This window comes from Sapajus apella, unplaced genomic scaffold (genome assembly GCF_009761245.1).
Source record: "Sapajus apella isolate SASKATOON/1434 unplaced genomic scaffold, GSC_monkey_1.0 scaffold72, whole genome shotgun sequence".
NCBI lineage: Eukaryota > Metazoa > Chordata > Mammalia > Primates > Cebidae > Sapajus > Sapajus apella.
In genome coordinates this window covers 1,647,786-1,669,626 of record NW_022437012.1, presented here as the reverse complement: position 1 = coordinate 1,669,626, position 21,841 = coordinate 1,647,786, and the positions used below count along the sequence as shown (strand labels likewise).

General features: G+C 36.3%; 1 protein-coding gene across 2 annotated transcripts in view; it reads left to right on the top strand.

Moving 5' to 3' along the window:
* PTPN4 (protein tyrosine phosphatase non-receptor type 4) overlaps positions 1–21,841 on the top strand; it is a 219,813-nt gene that overhangs the window by 132,317 nt on the left and 65,655 nt on the right. For both annotated transcript variants that reach the window (XM_032250629.1, XM_032250628.1), the window contains 2 exons: positions 5,899–5,987; positions 21,481–21,544. In XM_032250629.1, the coding sequence (XP_032106520.1) occupies positions 5,899–5,987; positions 21,481–21,544 (153 nt within the window). The remainder of the gene's footprint in view (positions 1–5,898; positions 5,988–21,480; positions 21,545–21,841) is intronic.

Sequence of the window (21,841 nt, the reverse complement as noted above, 5' to 3'; positions counted from 1 at the left end):
AGGCGAGCGCCACCATGCCCAGCTAATTTTTGTATTTTTAGTAGAGACGGGGTTTCACCATGTTGACCAGGATGGTCTCGATCTCTTGACCTCGTGATCCACCCGCCTCGGCCTCCCAAAGTGCTGGGATTACAGGCTTGAGCCACCGCGCCCGGCAGAAAAACTTGTATAAACATAAAGATATAGGAGAATATACGCCAAAGTATTAATAGTGGTTATCTCTGGGAATAAGGGAAAGAGGCAGGGAAGGTGAGGAGGGGAGTGTTTGACTTCTTATTTAATATTTGAAATTGTTGTATATTGTTTTGAAATTGTTTTATAATTAAAAGTAATTAAGAAAATTACTTTAACGGCTGTCTCCACCACTTAAAATTACTGTTTTTATGCACATTATAACATTGAGTGGGTTTGGGTTATTGTACTGTTAACATGTGACAATAGAGAGGTCAGAATATATAAGTACCCTAGCTAATTAGTTTGCGTATAGAGTAGTAGTCTCCAGAAGAAAGGAGGTGATGGCGTTCTGTACACCACAAGAGAAGGTGAAATGAGCAACTGGGATATGTGCAGAAAATGTTAGCGCATCCATTTGTATTCAGCTTAAATATCATTTTTTCTGGCTCTTTTTAAACATACTGTTATAAAATAAAACACAGACAAGTGTATATATATATACATCTTACTGAATTATTGTAAGGCAGACATCCTTGTAACTACCACCCAGTTCAAGTAGAAGAATGTTGCCAGCTACTCTAGAAGGCTTTTCCCAATAACAGCTCCTTCCTACATACTATTTTTTTTCATGATTTTTATTACCTAAGTGTGCCTTCCTAGAAACTATAGCTTGGTCTTGCTGTTGTTTAGTGTGTTTTATTTGACACAGAGTAACTAAGATCTCTCTTTTTAATCTATAGGTTGTTCCTTCTTCTCTTGTACTTAGAATGTACCTGCAAAGCACTGGACTATTTCACCTGTAGTTTCTTACAGTCTGGATTTTACTTGATCACATATTTATAATGTAATTCAACATGATTTGCTGTTCTCTGCATTTTCTGCAGATTGACAGCTTGTTCTAGAGGCATGTTCAGATTCAAGATTGATCTCTGTTATGTTCTTTTTTCAGGTGGTGCATAATGCCTGGGTTTTGCTCTTATTCTATGCTAGCAGCCATTTATGCTGTACGCCTAGATCCATTAATTTATTGGAGGCTGCAAAACGGAGACGTCTTAATATTTTTTTATTTTATTTATTTGCTGGAATGATTTTATAAGGGGTCATTTTCTTTCTTTTACTATTCAGTTACCCAATGGTATAGTTCATTATAGAAAAGGCATGGAAAAGAATATTTGATTCTTTCCTTTTATTTACCTGGTTTTCAAGGTAATGAATATGAAGTGGCAGATTAGATGTTACTGATAGGATTTAATACAGTAAAATTATTCTCCTTATTAAAGCTCAAATTAGCCCATCTTTGGTCGCAAGGAGGGGTGTGTCTATTTTTGGCTCCTAACCTTTTGTTTTGAAACAGGGTCTCACTCTGTCGCCCAGGCTGGAGTACAGTGGTGCAATCCCAGCTCACTGCTTCCTGGGTACAAGTGATTGTCCCACCTCGGCCTCTTAAGTAGCTGGACTACAGGTGCACACTACCACACTCAACTAATTTTTATTTTATTTTGGTAGAGACAGGGTTTCTCTATGTTGGCAAGTCTGGTCTCAAACTCCTGACTTCAAGTGATTTGCCCACCTCAGCCTCCTGAAGTGCTGGGATTACAAGCATGAGTCACTGCACCTAGCGTCTTAAATCCTTTTAATCCCTGAGCCACTGCACCCAGCTTCCTAAGTCCTTTTAAGATGACCTTACTCTAGTCTTTGATAGCTATCTAGGTTGGTTGGTTTTGTTTGTTTGTTTGTTTGTTTGTTTGTTTGTTTGTTTTTCTTCTAAGATGGCGTCTTGCTCTATAGCCCAGGCTAAAGCACAGTGGCACGATCTCGACTCACTGCAACTTCCACCTCCTGGGTCCCGGTTCAAGCAGTTCTTTTGCCTCAGCCTCCCAAGTATCTGGGATTACAGGCATGCGCCACCATGCCCAACTAATTTTTGTATTTTTAGTAGAGACGGGGTTTCACCATGTTGGCCAGGCTGGTCATGACCTTGTGATCCGCCCACCTCAGCCTCCCAAAGTGCTGGGATTACAGGCGTGTTTTTAAGATGTTTTGCCACAGACATGGAATTAGCCATTTCTTGAAGAAGCCCCTTTAATGGAAAATGATATTTCAGAAATCTCAGTGTAGGTGCCAAGGATGCTTATTCCTACTGCGTTGGTAATTGTTTCTAGGCTTTTTTTTTTTTTTTTTTTTTTTTTTTTTGAGACGGAGTTTCGCTCTTGTTACCCAGGCTGGAGTGCAATGGCGCGATCTCGGCTCACCGCAACCTCCGCCTCCTGGGTTCAGGCAATTCTCCTGCCTCAGCCTCCTCAGTAGCTGGGATTACAGGCACATGCCACCATGCCCAGCTAATGTTTTGTATTTTTAGTAGAGACGGAGTTTCACCATGTTGACCAGGATGGTCTCGATCTCTTGACCTCGTGATCCACCCGCCTCGGCCTCCCAAAGTGCTGGGATTACAGGCTTGAGCCACCGCGCCCGGCCTCTAGGCTTTTTAAGCGTATAGAGTTGGGATCTATCTATACTAGTTTCTATATATCTATATTGGGATACGCAGAATATTTTGGTTCTTAGGGCTCGAGGAATTCTAGAATGCACATATCCTATAATTACTTATTTGCTTTATCCTATCCTATATTGAAAATAGTGCTTATAATTACCATGTCAGTTTTTACTAGAGCAATTAAAATTTTTAACTTTTAAAATTTGTATCTCCCTTTTCCTTTCTTTTTTCGTAGTTACTCTGAATTTACATTGTCAAATCATATAGTCACTGCATATTATAAATTCTCCCCTTGAATTATCATTTAATCTTAGTTCCAAAGGTAACTACATAGTTAAAGCTCATCACAAATCTTTATAATCTGATTTTATATCAAACATCTCCAGTAATATGACTGCCTAAGTGTAAGCATAAAAGTACCATCAGAAATCCAATAACTTATTTGAGAAGTAAGCTCTTTGAAGGAATATGAAATGATGTAATGGTTCATTGATATTCCAAGTGTGATCCACAGACTGTTGCCATTCTGTAAATCTTAGTTGCTCCATGAAGAGACACATACAGCAATTAAGTGTAAGATTTAGCTACTTTTATAGCAGTCTGACATAAAGCATGTTAGCGTATTTTTCAAAAGCATCAGTAGCTAACTGATTGGAAACTTAAGCAACAAAAACAACAAAACATAACTGATCCTTTACCACATGTAATTTGAAAGACACTGTTATGCACAGTCTTAGCCCTTATCTGTATAATAATTAGGTCTTTCAGATAAGTGGTTTAAGAAACAGATAAATATGAGAGAAACATGCAGATGTGGTCTAATAAAGTTTTTAGAGAGAAAACAGATGTAATCTAGACTTTGGTTTGGTTTGGCTTGATTTGGCAGGGAGATATGAAGAAGGCATGAGAACACTATTAACATGGAATTGTGGGCACACAAAACACATCATAAAATTGGCCTGGCTAGAGTAGATTTTTACTAGTTAGAGAGGGGAGATTAAATGGGGATGGTTGTATAAAGGCCTTGGATGCCAGCTAAACAGCTAAGACATTTTCATACAGACCATAATAGGGAGCAATTCATTCCGCAAAAGAATACAAGGTACTTTTTTCTTTGCCTAGGAACTCAGTAAATAGCTGCACTCTTTGTTACTTGGGTTCTAGTAAGTAATTTATTTGTTAAATTTATAATACAGTAGTAAATAATAAGTGATATGAAGAAAAGCAAAGTAAGATATTTTTAATTAAGTTGGTCAAAGTGTATTTTTCTAGACATTGGAATTAACAACATACGTGTCCATGAAGACTATAATGCTTCTCTTGTTTTATCTTACCCATGTCTAGGAATGCCTTGGGAACTGCCACTTTAGTCTAGATATCTATAATTTGAAACTTGAGTTCCTGCATGTTTCTGAACATGTTATTTTTTAAACTTGGTTTTCTACTAACATTGTATCTTGATTGGTTTATCTGTTTATTGGGTTTGGTATACCTCTCTAATGGTATTAGCTTTCCGCAAATACTTGGTGATCTTTGTTTATGTACTCTCTTTTGTATTTGTGATTTCTTGGTTGCGGATGCTATTTCTCTTTACTGTAGTCTGCCTTACCTGATGGTTAAGATGGGAAGGAATATGAAGCCAGCTACAGTTTGCCTGTAGTTTGCCTCTTTCAATTTGGGGATTACCTTTAATTCTAAAGTTTGGACCCACTGTCCACAATAGCTGTTTTAAACAGGCATCACACTTTTATTTCCTCTAGTGGAATCCAGTTGGAGTGGGATTGTGGGATTGTAAGGAGCTAATTCCCGCAGCTGCTCCCTACCTGATTATCTTGACAGTAATTTGCAGGCCTTCTCAATTTTTCTATCCATGATATCTGAACATACCTGAAAATTTCGTTTCTGTTTTTAACTCCACATGGAGTAGTCTCTTTCCCACATAGTTTGGGCAGTGGTTTCATGAACTTTTTTTCCCTCAGTAAATCTAGTCTTACCACTGTATGCCTTTAAGGATTTCTCAAGATGTCTGGTCCACTGATAACATGTTCATATGTTATAGATTGTTTTTTAAGTGTTACAGATTCTTTTACTTTTTGTATATCTTCTCTAATGATTCATGAAGTTGGAAGCAGATAGGCTAGTAGGAGTATATATTTACCCTTCCATCATTTAGGCTCAGTCTCACATCTTGATCCAAACTTCTAATTGATGTCCTTTAAAACATGATTTTTAACACTCTGATAGTAGTGTACTGAAATAATGTTGATTATTGCTAGTCAAAAAAAAGCAGCCATGCAAATTAATATACACTGTTGCATTTAACCAATTATGCATTATCTTACCTAACAGCTTAATAAGATTTTATTTCATTAGATGTTATTGATACTGTAAAGTATTTGTTCTAAGGAGACAATGATAAAATTTAGTTCATATTTCACTAATAAGTTCTATCTTCTGATTAAATGAATGGTAGGTGGTAAAAGCATGCCTTCTATATTAGATTACTTGTAGAATCTTTTAAATAAGCAAAATGGTTTCAAGGTAGATTAGCATCTAAGAAATGTATTTTTGTTCTACCCATTCTCTCATTAATGTAGGTCAGCATTCAAATTGGGTAATTTACTATGAAAACACATATTCTTCAGTGCACAGTTCAAATTTTTATTCTCTGGGGTCTTCTAAGCCCTCTAAGAATTGTTCTCTATTGTATACCCTCATAATGTTTCTAATGTATTATGTTAGTTGTTGGATTTCTTATTATGTTGTAAATATCGCTTTATTGGGCTCCCCTTCACCAAACCCTGGACTCCTCCGTGTTTTATTCATGTTTGTATTGTTAGCATCACATCTACTTGGTAAATAGATTGTAATCGTTTTAGGAATGGTAGAATGAATACTCTAAGTCATCATTCTACCAAAGGAAAAAGTCTATGATTCCTAGATTCTAGGTTCCTACTCCAAAGAGTCAGTTCTAGTCATAAATTGTGGAAAGTCCATTTTGCTTTAGATAATGTATTTTAATAACACATTTCAGTTTGGTTTAAAGTTTGTTCTTTATTTTTATGTGGTAACAACTACCATTTGGGTTTCTAATCAGTATGCAATTCTTTGTAACCTTTGAAAATGCCATGTTTAGTTTAAAAAATAAAAATGAATCCTATTTTAAACATATATCTCTAACAAAGCCCATTAATTTAGATTTATCATGTTTTTATTCATTTTTTTTGAAGGATCAGAGTAACAATGAAATTATGATTGGAGTGATGTCAGGAGGAATTCTGATTTATAAGAACAGGGTACGAATGAATACATTTGCATGGTAAGAACATCCATTGATACTTTTATGTTTACCACTGTATTACCAAATGTAATAATTTATATTAAAAACAGTGGCTGTTGAACTATTTTAATGTTGTCATTTTACTTGTGAGATAAACTTTATACTTTATCCCACTTAGAATCTACTGGAAGACATCAAAATAATTTATTTCAAAATTACTTATTAAAAATTATTGCTTATGAATTTTATGGAATTTTTGAAAGATGATCAGAGCTTTCCAGTCTTTTTAACAGAGATTTGCCCCCAGGGCAAACTATTTTACCAACATCTAACCATTGTGGGTTTTATCAGAGTCTGACCAAAGTGGGAGAATGAGAATACCCAATTTAGACCCCTCCTGCTTTCTTATCTCACCTAAGGATGGGTTGACCTAAGGATGGGTTGACCGAAGAAGCACTGAAGATCACAGCCAAGAGACACAGACCACTAAACCACTAAGACCTAATTACAGGATGAAAGAATGATTCCTCGCTATCCCACACCTCACTGCCATGTCAACATGGCTCATAAATAATAACAGGGAATCACAACTAAAATAACTGTAAGGCTTAGATTATTTAGGAGTCCCTTAGGGAAACCCAAAGACAACAGGGATGTGAAAAACAAAGATACCAGCGAAAATTATAACTTCTGGCATTTACAGTTTGTTTACACAAACATTAAACATAGCCTTATGCCTTGCCGGGTAAGCATAATGCTTCCCACCAAAGGCATATTTACTTCTTTCTTTTACCCAATGTATCATATCCAGCATTTAGCAAAAAATTACAAGACATGTCAAAAGGTAGTAAACACAATTTGAAGAAACAAAGCAAGGATGAGAAACAGACCCAGATATGGAAGAAATTTTGGAAGTATTATACCAGAAATTTAAAATAACTATAATTAATATACTAAGGGAAAAATATATGGAAAACGTGTATAACATACAAGAACAGGTGGAAATGTAAGCACAGAGATGGAAACCTTTTGAGAAAGAATTAAATAGGAATGCTAGAAATCAAAAGCATCACAACAGAAATGAAGAATGCTTTTGGTCTTATCAGTAGATTATACACGAGAAAAAAATGAGTGAACTTAAAGATACGTCAGTAGAAACTTCAAAAACTGAAAAGTGAAGGGAGAAAGGAATGAAAGAACAATATTTAAGACATATAATGGAAATAAAGAGAGAAAAGAACAGAAGAAATATCTGAAAAACTAGCTGCTGACAGTTTTCCAAAATTCCTGACAGCCATCAAATCACAGAATCAGAAAGTTCAGAGAACACCTAGCAGGTCAAATAACCAAAAAATCCACACCTGTACATAAGATAGTCACATTGCAGATAATCAGAAAATCTTTTATAAAGGAAAATATAGGCTGGGTGCAGTGGCTCATGCCTGCAATTCCAGCACTTTGGGAGGCTAGGGTGGGCACATCACAAGGTCAAGACATTGAGACCATCCTGGCCAACATGGTGAAAACTCATCTCTACTAAAAATACAAAAATTAGCTGGGCGTGGTGGCATGCCCCTATAGTCCCAGCTACTCGGTAGGCTGAGGCAGGAGAATCACTTGAACCCAGGAGGCGGAGGTTGCAGTGAGTGGAGATCGTGCCACCTCACTCCAGCCTGGCGGCAGAGCAAGACTCCGTCTCAAAAAAAAAAGAGGGGTGGATAAAAAGCACATTTAGCACAGAGGAACAAGGATTAAAAAATACATTATATTTCTCTTCAGTAACTACGTAAGCAAGAAGAAACTAGAGTGAAATATTTTGGTTATTAAAGTGTTGAAAGAAAAAAGCCACCAACCTAAAAGTCTGTAGCAAAGTTATCCTTCAGAAGTGAAAGAGAAGTAAAGACTTTCACACACACAAACAGAAATTGTTGGAATTTGTTGCCAATAGACCTGCTTTGTGAGAAATGTTAAAAGGAGTTCTTCACAGAAAGGGAAAATAATATAAGGTAGGAATCTGTATCTACAGAAAGAAAAGCAGAGAGGGGACTTCAAGGTGACTGACCAGAGTCACAGAGGCACTTGTATCTTCCACAAAGAAGGACCAAATCAGCATATAGGTAAACACACAATGAATAGCAAATTTAAAAGAGAACAGAAGAATTTAGCAAGGAAGTGACAGGGAACCTCTGAGACACAGGAGAGGGAAGCAAAGTAGCCAGCCTAGCCATGATCACCTGAGAGCCAGGAAGAATTGCCCATTGCAAGGAAAAGGTAAGGGAGAGATCCTCAATAGTTCACATTTGCACCAAAGATTACTGCAGTCCTACTTATGAGAAAGCCCCTTGGCTCTCATGGGCCTTGAGACTAGGATAGGGAGCTCCCTGAAGTCCACACCATGGTATTGTTTCAGAGAGGGAATGTGCACTCCCTCTACACACCTGAGATCCAGACAGTTGCAACACAGTGCCATTTTCAGAGCTCAGCCACCATCGGAATACATCCTGCAGTGGTGCCCAGTAGCCCCTGCATTTCCACATCTCTCAGACCCCACTGACAACCCCCCATGTCCGGACAGAGAGCTGCGAAGTTGCAACACTAATTGCACCCAGGGTGTAGCTAGGTCCTTGACTGTCTCATGTAGTGTCCTTCACCCTGCGGAATGGGCAGTGCAGTGTGCCAGGGAGGCTGTCCCCATCATAAAGGGAGATGAAGCATGTGCTTACCACAGCCTTGGAGTTGCCTGCACAGGAACATTATCATTGACAGCAACTCACATCCTCCAGCAGCAAGACCACTGTACAGCTGGACGTGCCTTCAGGGGCCTAAGGACTGGTCTACCTCAGCACACCTTCCAAGGACATGAACATTTACATGCCCTGCCCACCATCACCATTGGTAACATCCAGGGCCTGAAGACAGGACAATTCCAGCTGCTGGCACCTGTATATGTCATTCAGGAACCTAGAGATTGACCTATCCCACTTAAAACTGTGAGGGCCCTCACACAACATCCAAGAGCCTGAGGCTAGATATGCCTCACCCTTAGCCACCACGTCCCAGCGCATTTGGGGTCTGGGCATTGGCTGGCCATACCTGCAGCTACTAGCACACACACACACCTTTCAGGGGCTCAATAATGGACCTACCTTGCCTGACACTGGCATCTGTGGCACTTCGCAGGGGCTCAGGGACTAGCCTCATCCACCCTACCTCTACCACTACTGTCCCCCACATGCACAGCTCAGGACCACAAGGGATAGCCCACCTATACTACTGATACCACACATACCACCTGGACACCCAAAAACTGGCATGCCCAGCCTGCAGTCACTACAACTGGTGCCCACAAACCAGCCTTCCTGGCATTTCCCCCAGTACAGCTTTACTACAGCCACTACAGCCTCTACAACCTGAGCTACTGAGGAACTCACAGACACCTCTGACACTGATTAAAGCCAAATAAATTATATGAAGACTATGCTGCTGCACCCACCCAGAACCAAAGTCAGAGCATGCTATCCAGCCAACACTATAGGTACATCACAAGAAAAAGTTTGTTCCTATGACAGCCAATTCATAAAATTGGAAGAAGCACCTGTTACACAAGATGTGCAGTTGTTAAGGATAGAAGAAATGATAAAATGAAATGCCTGAAAAATAAAATAATGATATTAAAGAAATGCAATGAGATAGAAAACAGCTTGACAGTACAAAGATATCAAGAAAACAATAATCTGAATGAGAAATTCAGCCAAGACATATTTTTTTAAAAAGCCAACAAATCTTGGAACTGAGTTCAGAGAATGAAATAAAAACTACAATAGAAAGCATCAACAATAGACTAGATTAAGTGGTAAAAGTCATTTCTGAACTTGAATACAGGTCTTTGGAAATAATCTAGTCATTTTTTAAAAGGATGAAAAAGCCCAAATGACAGATAGAACACTGTAAAGCAACCAAATATTTGAATTTTTGAAAATTTCAGAAGAGTCAGGAAAAGGCATTTAAAAAAAACCTATTTAAGAAAATACTAGTTGAAAGCTTCCCAACTCTTGCAAGTAGTAGAGACATGAAGATACCAGAAGCTTAAGGAACCTCACAGAGATTCAACCCAAAAAAGTCTCCTTCAAGGCACTTTGTAGTCAAATGAAAGAAGTCTAAAAAGAACATGAGGAAAGCATCAAGTCATGTATAAGGGAATCCTCATTAGACCAATGGCAGATTCCTAATCAGAAACCTTACCGGCCAGGAGCATATATGGTGACATATTCAAAGTGCAGATAAACCAATAAAAATGCTGACTGAGGATACATTACCCAGCAAATCTGTCCTTCAAAAATGAAGTAGAAATAAACCCTTTCTCAGGCAAAATCCAAGGGAATTCATCACCACTCTATGGATCCTATAAGAAATGCTTGAGGGAGTCCTGCATCTGGAAGTGAAAGAATACTGTGTACCATCATGAAAACACATGAAACATGAAGTTTTCATGTATTGTATAACATTTTATGTTTTTATGAAATTATAAAATTTTAAAATTTATAAAAGTATAAAATTTCCTAATAGAGCAGATATATGTAGATGAGAAAAAGAAAGGAGTCAAAGGTTATTACTCCAAAAAAAATAAAAATAAAAATAAGGGAAGCAATAAGAGAGGATGAAATGAATAAAGGATGTACAAAACCATCAGAAAATAGCAAAATGACAAGAATAAATCTTCACATATCACTTAACATTGAATTTATATGGTTTAAATTCCAGTTAAAACTTAGACACTGGCTGAATGGATGTAAAAAATCAAGACCCAGCCGGGCACAGTGGCTCACACCTGTAATCCCAGCACTTTGGGAGGCCGAGGCAGGCGGATCACCTGAGGTCAGGAATTCAAGAACAGCCTGGCCAATGGGTCAAGCCCCATCTCTGCCAAAAATACAAAAGTTAGCCGGGCATAGTGGTGGACGCCTATAATCCCAGCTACTTGGGAGGCTGAGGCAGAGGCTGCAGTGAGCTGAGGTTGCGCCATTGCATTCCAGCCTAGGCAACAGGAGCGAAACTCCGTCTCAAAAAAAAATATCAAGACCCAATTCTATGCTACCTACAAGAAACTCACTTCACCTATAAAAGCACAATAGACTAAATGTAAAGGGAAGGGAAAATGCCATGTAAATTTACATTTACCAAAATCATACAGTAGCAGTTATTTTAGACAAAATATTAAAAAGCATAAAAAGAGACAAGGTCAATATCAAATGATAAAGGGATCAATTCAGCAAAAGGATATAACAATTGTAAATATGTACCTAACACTCAAGCACTCAGATATATGAAGTTAATATTATTAAAGATAAAGAGACAGACTCCAATACAATAGTAGTTGGAGACTTCAACACCCCACATTCACCATTAGACAGATCATCTAGACAGAAAACAAACATTGGACTTAGTCTACACTGTAGACAAAAAGGAACCTAATAAACATGTAAAGAATATTTAATCCAGCAGCTGCAGAATATGCATTCTTCACCTCAGCACATGGAACATTCTTCAGGAGAGACCATATGTTAGGCCACAAAATAAGTCTCAACAAAATTTTAAAATAGCAATTATATCCAGTATCTTCTCAGACTATGATGTATTAAAACTAGAAATCAATGACAAGGGACTTTGGAAACTGCAAATACATGGAAATTAAACAAAACTCTCCTGAATGACCATTGGGTCAATTAAGAAATTAAGACAAATCAAAAAATTTCTCTGAACAATTGAAAACAGTAACATAACATTACTAGAACCTTTGAAATACAGCAATAGCGTTGCTAAGAGGGCTGTTTGTAGCAATAAATGCCTACATAAAAAAAGTAGAAAGAGTCCAAATAAACAGTTTAATGATGCATCTCAAGAAACTAGAAAAGCAAAAACAGACCAAGCCCCAAATTTAGTAGAAGAAAAAACAATAAAGATCGGAGCATAAATAGAGACTAAAAATAATACAAAGGGTAAACAAATTGAAACTTGTATTTTTTGAAATGATAAAAATCAACAACAAAGAAAAAACTAGCCAGGTATGGTGGCACATTCCTGTAGTCCTGGGTAGTCAGGAGACTTGAGTTAGGAGGATCACTTGCTCTCAGGAGTTCAAGGCATCAATGAGCTATGATTGTACCACTGAACTCATCTGGGCAGATGAGACCATGTCTCTACAGAATGAAAGAAAGGAGGCCAGGTGTGGTGGCTGTAATCCCAACACTTTGAGAGGCCAATACGGAAGGATTCCCAGAGCCCAGGAGTTCAAAACCAGCCCAGGCAACATAGTGGGAGCACATCTCTACAAGAAATTTAAAGATTAGCTAGACATACTAGTGCATGCCTATGGTCCCAGCTACTCGGGAGGCTAAGGTGAGAGGATTGCGGCAGCCGAGGAGGTTGAGGCTACAGTGCCACTGCACTCCAGCCTGGGGGACAGTTTGAGATTTGCCTAAAAAAAAAAAAAAAAAAAAGAAAAAAAAAAAAAAACTACAGGCAGTATCCCTAATGAACATAGATGCAAAATTCCTCAACAAAATATTAGCATAGCAAATTCAGTAATACATAAAAAAGATACACCATGATCAAGTGGAGTTTATTTCCAAGATTCAAGGGTAGTTTAACCTATACAAATCAGTAAATATAATACTTTATGTCAGTAAATTGAAACTCAGAAACCATACATTCATCTCGATAGACACATAAGAAGCATTTAATAAAATTCAACATCTTCTCAAGTAAAAACTCTCAACAAATTAGGTGTAGGAGTGTAGGAGAAGCATATCTTGGCACAATCAAGCCCATAAATGACAGATCTACAGCTAACATCATACAGAACAGGTCAAAGCTGAAAACGTTTCTTCAAAGAACTGAAAGAAGATAGGACGCCCACACTGACCACTCTTATTCAGCATAGTACTAGAAGTCCTAGCCAGAGCAGTCAGGAAAGAGCATCCCTATAGGAAAACAGGGAGTCAAATTGTTCCTCTTTGCAGAAAGCCTGATCATAAAGGAAAGCCTAAAGACTCCACTAAAAGTCTCTTAAAACTATTAAGTGAATTTAGTTAAGTTGCAGGAAACAGATTAATGAACAAAAATTAGTCACATTTCTATATACTAATAATAGCTGGAAAAGAAATCAAGAATGCAATCACCTTTACGATACCTACCAAATACTATACTTAACCAAGGATGTGAAAGATCTCTACAACAAAACTACAAAATACTGATGGGAAAAAATTGAAGAGAACGTAAAAAAGTAGCAAAACATCCCATACTCATGAATTAGAAAAATTAATATTGTGAAAATGACCATACTACTCAAAGCATTCTACAGATTCAATACAACATCTGTCAAAATACCAGTGATAGAGAAAAAGCAATCCTAAAAGTAGCTCACACTTGTAATCCTAGTGCTTTTGGAGGCCAAGGCAGGAGGACTGCTTGAGGTCAGGCATTTAATACCAGCCTACACAACATGGCAAGATCTTGTCTCTATAAAAAATATGTTTAAAAATTAGCTGGGGATAGTGGCATGTATTTGTAGTCCTAGCTACTTGGGAGGCTGAGGTGGGAGGATCACTTGAGCCTAGCACTTTAAGGTTACAGTGGGCTATGATCATACCACTGTACTTAAGCCTGGATGGCACAGAGAGACCCTGTCTCTATTAAGAAAAAAAAAAAATATGGAACCCTAAAAGATCCCAAATAGCTGAAACAATACTGAGTCAAGAGAACAAAGATGGAAGACATCAAATTATCCTGTGAAGCTATAGTATTCACAACAGCATGGTATTAGCATAAAAGTAGACCCATAGACCAACAGAACAGAATAGGGAACACAGGAATAAATCCATGTATTTACAGCCAACTGAATTTTGACAAGGAACATACAGTGGAGAACAGGTATTCTTTTCCATAAATGGTACTGAGAAAACTGGATATCTATTGCAAAAGAATGGAACCAGACCTTTATCTCACTATATACAAAAATTAGCTCCAAATGGATTAGAGAGTTACATGTAAGACCTGACATTATAAAACTGCTAAATGAACATAGAGGAAATGCTTCAGAATATTGATCTAGGCAAAGATTTTATGGGTAGGTCTTTAAAAGTACAGGCAACAAAAGCAAAAATAGTCAAATGGGACTGTATCAAACTAAAAAGCTTTTACACAGCAAAGGAAACAGTCGACAGAGTATAGAGACAACCTATAAAATTGGAGAAAATATTTGCAAATTATACCTCCAACAAGGGCCTAGTATCCAGAATAACAAGGAACTAAACAGCAAAAACCAGCCTAATAATTCATTTTTAAAAATAGACATTTTTCAAAAAAAGACATGCAAATGGTCAAATTGAAGGTTTTTATAAATTCAAACTTTCTAATTATATATGTTATGGTGTTAGTGATCTTTGATGGTAGTATTGTAATTGTTTTGGTATGCCACGAACCACACCCGTATAAGATAGCAAACTTAAGTGATAGATATTGTATTAGTGTTTGTTCTTTCTGCCTCACTGACTGTTTGTTTCCATCTCTCTTCCTCTCCTTGGAACTCCCTGTTCTGTGAGACACAACAATATAGAAATTAGATCAATTAACCCTTCAGTGGTCTGTAAGTGATCAAGTGCAAGGAAGAGTTGCACTTCTGTCACTTTGAATAAAAAGTTAGAAATGATTAAGTTTAGTGAGGAAGGCATGTCAAAAGCCAAGACAGACAAACATCTAGGCCTCTTGCACCAATTAGCCAAGCTGTGAATGCAAAGGAAAAGTTCTTGAAGGAATTGAAAGTATTACACCATTTAACACCCAAATGATACAAAAGTGAAACAGCCTTATTGTTGATATGGAGAGTATTTTAGTGGTATTGATAGATCAGAGCCACAACTTTCCCTTAAGACAAAGCTTAATTCAGAGCAAGGCCCTAATTCTCTTTAATTATATGAAGACTAAGAAGAGAGGTGAGAAAGCCGCAGAAGAAAAGTTTAAAGCTAGCACAGGTTGGTTCTTGAGGCTTAAGGAAGGAAGCCATCTCCATACATAAAAGTTCAAAGTGAAGCAGCAAGTTATACAGAATATCTAGCTAAGTGATGAATGGCTACACTAAACAACAGGTTTTCAGTGTAGACAAAATAGTCTACACTGTTGGAAGAAGATGCCATCTAGGAACTGTCGTAGATGAAGTTAATACCTGACTTCAGTGTTTCAAAGGACTGACCGACTCTTTTGTTACCGAATAAAGTTGAAGCCAGAGCTCATTTACCAATCTCTAAATGCTGGGTCCTAAGTCTACCCTATTTGTATTCTAGAAGTGGAAGGTCAAAGCCTGGATGAACACACAACTGTTTACAGCATGGTTTACTGAGTATTTTAAGCCCACTGTTAAGTCTTACCTCTCAGAAAAAGATTTCTTTTCTGAATATTACTGCCCATTGACAAAGAATGCTCCTTGCCACCCACGAGCTCTATTAGAGATGGCAAGGAAGTTGATGTTTTCATGCATGCTGTCACAATATGAATTCTGTAGCTGATGGATCAAGGAGTGATTTTGACTTTCAAGTCTTTTTTAAGAAATATATTTGTAAGGCTGTAGTGGCCATTGAGGATGATTTCTCTGATGGATCTGGGAAACGTAAATTGAAAACCTTTTGAAAAGGCTTTACCATTCTAGATGTCATTGAGAACATTTTTGATTCATGGTGGAAGGTCAGAGTAGCAACGTTAACTGGAATTTGGAAGAAATTGATTCCAACCCTCATAGATGACTTTGTGGGGCTTAAGACTTCAGTGGAGGAAGTAACTATAGATGGGGTGGAAATAGCAAGAGAACTCTTATTAGAAGTCGAGTCTGAAGATGGGGTAGGGGATGAATTGCTGCAATCTCATGATAAAACTTGAATAGATGAGGATTTGCTTCTTATGGATGAGTGAAGAAAGTGATTTTTTTAAGGTTTAATCTACTATTGGTGAAGATGCTATGAGCATTGTTTAAATGACAACAAAGGATATAGACTTCATGATAAAGCAGCAGCAGGGTCAAGAGGATTGACTGTTTTGAAAGAAGTTATATTGTAGGTAAATACTATCAATAGCATTTAGCATCACATGCCACAGAAAAATTCTTTATGAAAGGAAAAGGAAGAGTCAATTGATGCAGCAAACTTCATTTTTGTCTTATTTCTTTAATTGCTACAGCAAACTTCAGCAACCACCACCCTGGTCAGTCAGCAGCCATCAATATTGTGTCAAGACCCAACTCTGAGGGCTCAGATGATTATTAGAATTTTTTACAAACTACTATGATTTTTTATTATACACATTGTTTTTAGGAATGTTGTTTTTATTATAGTATATTGAACTCTTAATAGACTACAGTATAGTGTAACCATAACTTTTATATGTACTAAGAAACCAAAAAATTCTATGACTCCTTATATTGCAGTATTTGCTTTATTGTGATAGTCTGGAACTAAGCCCTCAGTATCTCTAAATAGGTTTGACTGTACCAATATCCAGAATGAAAGAGGGGATAACATTACAGACCCTACATACATTAAAAGCAATAAAATAATATTGTGAGCAGATTTGAATATTTGAATATTGATATGGTTTGGCTCTGTGTGTAACCCCCTTTCCCCCTGTAAGTCTCACCTTGAGTTTTGTAATCTCTGTGATGTGTCAAGAGTGGGACCAGGTGGAGTTAATTGAATCACGGGAACAGTTTTCCCAATTCTCTTCTCATAATAATGAACGAGTCTCATGAGATCTGATGGTTTTATAAGTGTCTGGCATTTCCCCTGCTTGCACTTCTCCCTTCTGCTGCCTTGTGAAGAAGGTACCTTTCTTCCCCTTTGCCTTCTGCTATGAGTGCAGATTTCCTGAGGCCTCCCCAGCCATGCTGAACTGTGAGTCAATTAAACCTCTTTCCCCAATAAATTAACCAGCCTTGGGCATGTCTTTATTAGCAGTGTGAGAATGGACTAATACAAATATCATGAATAAATTTCACAACATAGATTAAATGTGCAGATTCCTTGAAAGATACAAATAAAAAAATAACCAGAGAAGAAAACTTGAATAGATCTGTATCAATTAAAGAAGCTGAAATTGTAGTTAGAAACCTTTTGACCATTAGAATTCTAGGCCCCTTATTGTGAATTCTATCAAACATTTAAAGTAGAAGTAAGGCCAATTCTACATAAGCTCTTTTAGACAATAAAGAAAGAAGGAACATGATTTACGTAATTATTACCTTAATGTTAAAACCAGACTAAGACCCTACAAGGAGAGAAAACTGCAGTTACTCATGAACATAGATGCAAAAATACTTTATAAAAGTTTAGCAAATTGTATTCAGTAATGTATAAAAACGACAATTCATTATGTTCAAATGGGGGTTATTTTAAGAATATAAGATTGCTTTAACATCTGAAAGTCAAGTTGTATAATTAACTGTATTATAATAACATAGAAAAACTATTTGAGCATTTCAACAGATGCAGAAAAATAATTTGATAAAATTGACCATTCATGATAAAAAAAAATAGAGACATAGCTAACGATAAATAAGAGGTATTTTCCCATTTTGATTAAGGGCATGTACAGAAAATCTGCTAATATTATACAAAATGGTGACAGTCTCAGTGCTTTTTATGAAGATCAGGAAGATATATGCTTCATCTCACTGCTTCTCCTCAGCTTTGTACACCAGGTCCTTACCAGTGTTTTAAAATAAGAAAAAGGAAAAAGAAAAGGCATACAGATTGGGAAGAAAAATATATAATGGCTTTCTTTGTAGATTAAGAATATACATATAGATATAGATAGATAGATTGGCTGAAAATAGATGAGAAAGGTGTACCATGCAAGCAGTAAGCATTAAGGAGACTAGAATGACTGTATTATTATTATACATACAGTGCTCCAACCAGTTTAGAAAACTGTTCTGTAGTTTCTTAAAAAGTTAAAAATATATCTACCATGTGACCTAGCTATTTCATTCCTACCTAGTATTTAACCAACAGAAACTAAAGCAAATGTTTGTACAAAGATTTGCACACATCTTTTCAAAGTGACTTTATTTGTAATAGCCAAAAACTAGAAACAGATATTTATCATGAAGTGATGGCTATTTCCATCCATGTTGTGGTATATCATAGAATGGAATGCTCCTATGCAGATGAATCTCTAAATAATTAATCAGTGACAGATGGCAAATGAAGAAAAATACATAACTGTATGCTTCCATTTATATAAACTCTAGAAATTCAAACCAATCTGTTGGGACATAAAGTTGATCAGTGGCTATATAGGCAGGATGGGTTGCTATGTTGGAATTATAGAGGATTACAGTGTGGCAGAAGGAATATTTTGGAAGTGATAGATATGTTCACTATCTTTACTGTCATGATGGTTTGATAAGTACATACATATGTCACAATTACCAAAGTATATACTTTATGTGCATTTTACATGTCAATTATAGATAATAAAATGCTTAAAAGGGAAAATGAAAAGATTCATTGGTGGTATAATGGTGAACCTAGCTGCCTTCTAAAACCATGGTTATCAGTAAAACAGTTTAAAATAGTTACATGATTACATAATTGGCATTCCAGTAGAAACACAGAAAACTTTGGACAAGTAGCTTTTTTTTAACATACATGGATATATCCATGTCTGTTAATTATTATCAAAATTATAAATGTGCTGGATATTCACATTGAAAACATGAAACTTAATTTTTAAACAACTTTATTGATAAAATCTGCATACCATAAATTTGCCTAATAAAGTATACAGTTTAGTGGTTTGTAGTATAGTTTCAGGGCAACATCTCCATAATCTAATTTTGAATCTTTTTATTACCCCTGAAAGATAACCTTTTGAATTATTAGGAGTCACTCCCTGTCCCCTTTTCTGCTTTTCATTTACTGGAAGTCCTAGGCAATCACTAATCACTTTCTTTCTCTACAGATATGCCTATCCTTTATATTGTATTAATATTGAAGGAGATCATATACTATGTGGTCTTTTGTGATTGTTTTTTTCATTCATTTTTGAGGTTCATCCATGTTGTAGTATGTATTGGTTTTGCTTTCCCCTTTATTGCTGAATAATTTTCCATTTTATGGTTATACCACATTTTGATAACCAGTTCACCAGTATTTTCCACTTTTTGGCTAGTAAGACTTATGTTGCTCTAAATATTTGTGTGCAAGTTTTTGTGTGGGCATATGTTTTCATTTTTCTCGAGTGTATATATCTAGGAGTGGAATACTTGGGTTTGCCAAAATGTTTTCAAATGTGGCTGCATCATTTTATGTTCTCACCAGCATTGCATGTGGGTTTAATTTCTCCATATTCTCACCAGCACTTGTTATCTTTATTTTTTATTATAACCATTCTAGTGGGTATAAAGTAGTATTTCATTGTAGTTTTGTTTGCATTCCCCTGCTAGCTAATGATAATGAGTATCTTTTCAAGTACTTATTATTGTTTCATACATTTTGGATTATTCAAACTGGATTTTAAAAAATCAATCTTGAGCCAGATGCAGTGGCACACACCCATAGTCCCAGCTACTCAGGAGGTTGAGGCAGGAGGATCATTTGAGCCTAGAAGTTTGAGGCCAGGCTGGGCAACATAACAAGACTGTCTCTTAAAAAAAAAAAAAAATCAATTTTTATACTGCTTACAAGAGACATACCTAAAATATTATACAAAGTGACAGAGTGATTTAAAGTAGAAACATTGAGAAAGATAAACCAGACATATCGAAGCCAAAAGAAAACTATTATAGCTATATTAGTGCTGTGTAAAATAGATACTGTTTGAAAGATTTTTAATTCATACATTGGTATTTTTCTGAAAAAACTTTGTAGAAAATACAAGTCACACAGAATACATTTATAAGAAAATAGAAGTTATATAAAATATATATTATGCCACAGAGAGCATCCAGAGAAAAGACTTTTATTCATTGATTGGTAGCTTCCTGGGAATTTTTGAAATTAGGGTGATTTGAAACTGGCCTAGATTTTCTTTCTCGTGATCATTTAGAAATGAACGAAGTTTTTTGTTGCTTAACTTCTGAAATATCAGTATGTTTTCATAGGATTTTTTGAATTGAGGCACCTGGCTTTTTTTTTTTTTTTCCATAAATACAGTCTATATTTACTCAGTATTTGTTTGCTTCCTGGAAATAATGCTCTCTTTCTGTGACAAAATATTTTCCCCATGTTGTTATATCCCTGTCAGGTGAAAGCTCAGTATCCAAAAGTAAAATAAAATTTTTTCAAATCAGAAACCTAAATATATCTCTTCTTCCCCAGTCCAAACATGCATGCTTGAAGTTGACTCATGCATTTGCCTCCTCAAGTGATTGATGTGTGAGAACTTTATTCTTCGAGAATGCTGAGAGCTTCTTGGGTAGATAGGGCTGTAAGTCATGTAGATTCAAACTTAGAATTATCATGAAAATATTTACTGAGAAGATTGAGACATGATCTTGAAGCACATTTTGCTCAGTAAGATCAAATCTCTTTAGCCTTATTACCCTTAGGTCTTAAAGTTTAAAAAGACTGTGTTTACTGTGTTAATTATTACACTTGATCTTAGCCAAAAGGCAGAGAAGCGATTACTATGTTAATTATTATATGGTTTGAATGAGACAAAAGTGACTTGGCTTATATATTAATTGTACTAATAAGGCTTTGAGAACTCTTATGGCATTATGTGAGTTGCATTTAAGAAGAAAGGTGGTGTAGAAAGGTAAATTTTTTAAATTTAATGCTTTTTAAGCCGGGCGCGGTGGCTCACGCCTATAATCCCAGCACTTTGGGAGGCCAAGGCGGGTGGATCACGAGGTCAAGAGATCGAGACCATCCTGGTCAACAAGGTGAAACCCCGTCTCTACTAAAAATACAAAAATTAGCTGGGCATGGTGGCGTGCACCTGTAGTCCCAGCTACTCGGGAGGCTGAGGCAGAATTGCTTGAACCTAGGAGGCGGAGGTTGCGGTGAGCTGAGATTGTGCCATTGCATTCCAGCCTGGGTAATAAGAGCAAAACTCTGTCTCAAAAAAAAAAAAAAAAATATATATATATATATATATTTAGGGTTGTTGCATACAACAGTGAAACCTTACATTTTTTCCAAGGCTTGCTTATGGTTTTAGATCACAAACAACTAAGTTAGTGATATTTTTTGAAATTTTAATTTGTGACATCTGTTTTTAAGTATTTCTGTGGATACAAAACTCAGAAATGTATAGTTCATAGTAGATACCCTGACAAAATTTCCCTGAGTTGAACACAAATACTAATCATTTTTTTCATGAAGCACCAAAAACTTTAGATTCTTTATGTACTATGTGTATTTATATCTGATAAAATGTTGAGGCATTACTCAATACACACTTAAAATATTTTTTATTTTTTCATAATTTGTTAATATTTTTATCATTTTTCAATACTTTGAATAATTTACTCTCTTTTGTCCAGGTTGAAGATTGTAAAAATTTCTTTTAAGTGCAAACAGTTTTTTATTCAACTTAGAAAAGAATTGGTGAGTACTGATTGAATAATTATTGATATAAATGAAGCCTTTTAAGAAATATCCATTCATGACAGAACTTTTCTATTAGTACAAGTGAAAGTGCAATTAATACTATGGATAACTGCCTGCTGAGGTAACGAATTCACTTTTTATAACAAAATGTACCTGTTTTTCCAATGTGTGTATGGTTCTCATTTAAAGTTCTTTTAGATATTCCTCTTGCTGTTTCTCGAGCTTAGAAACTGGTTTCTCACACATCATGGTCATTGGAAACCTCAAGGTCCATTTATGAAGGACAGCAAATGA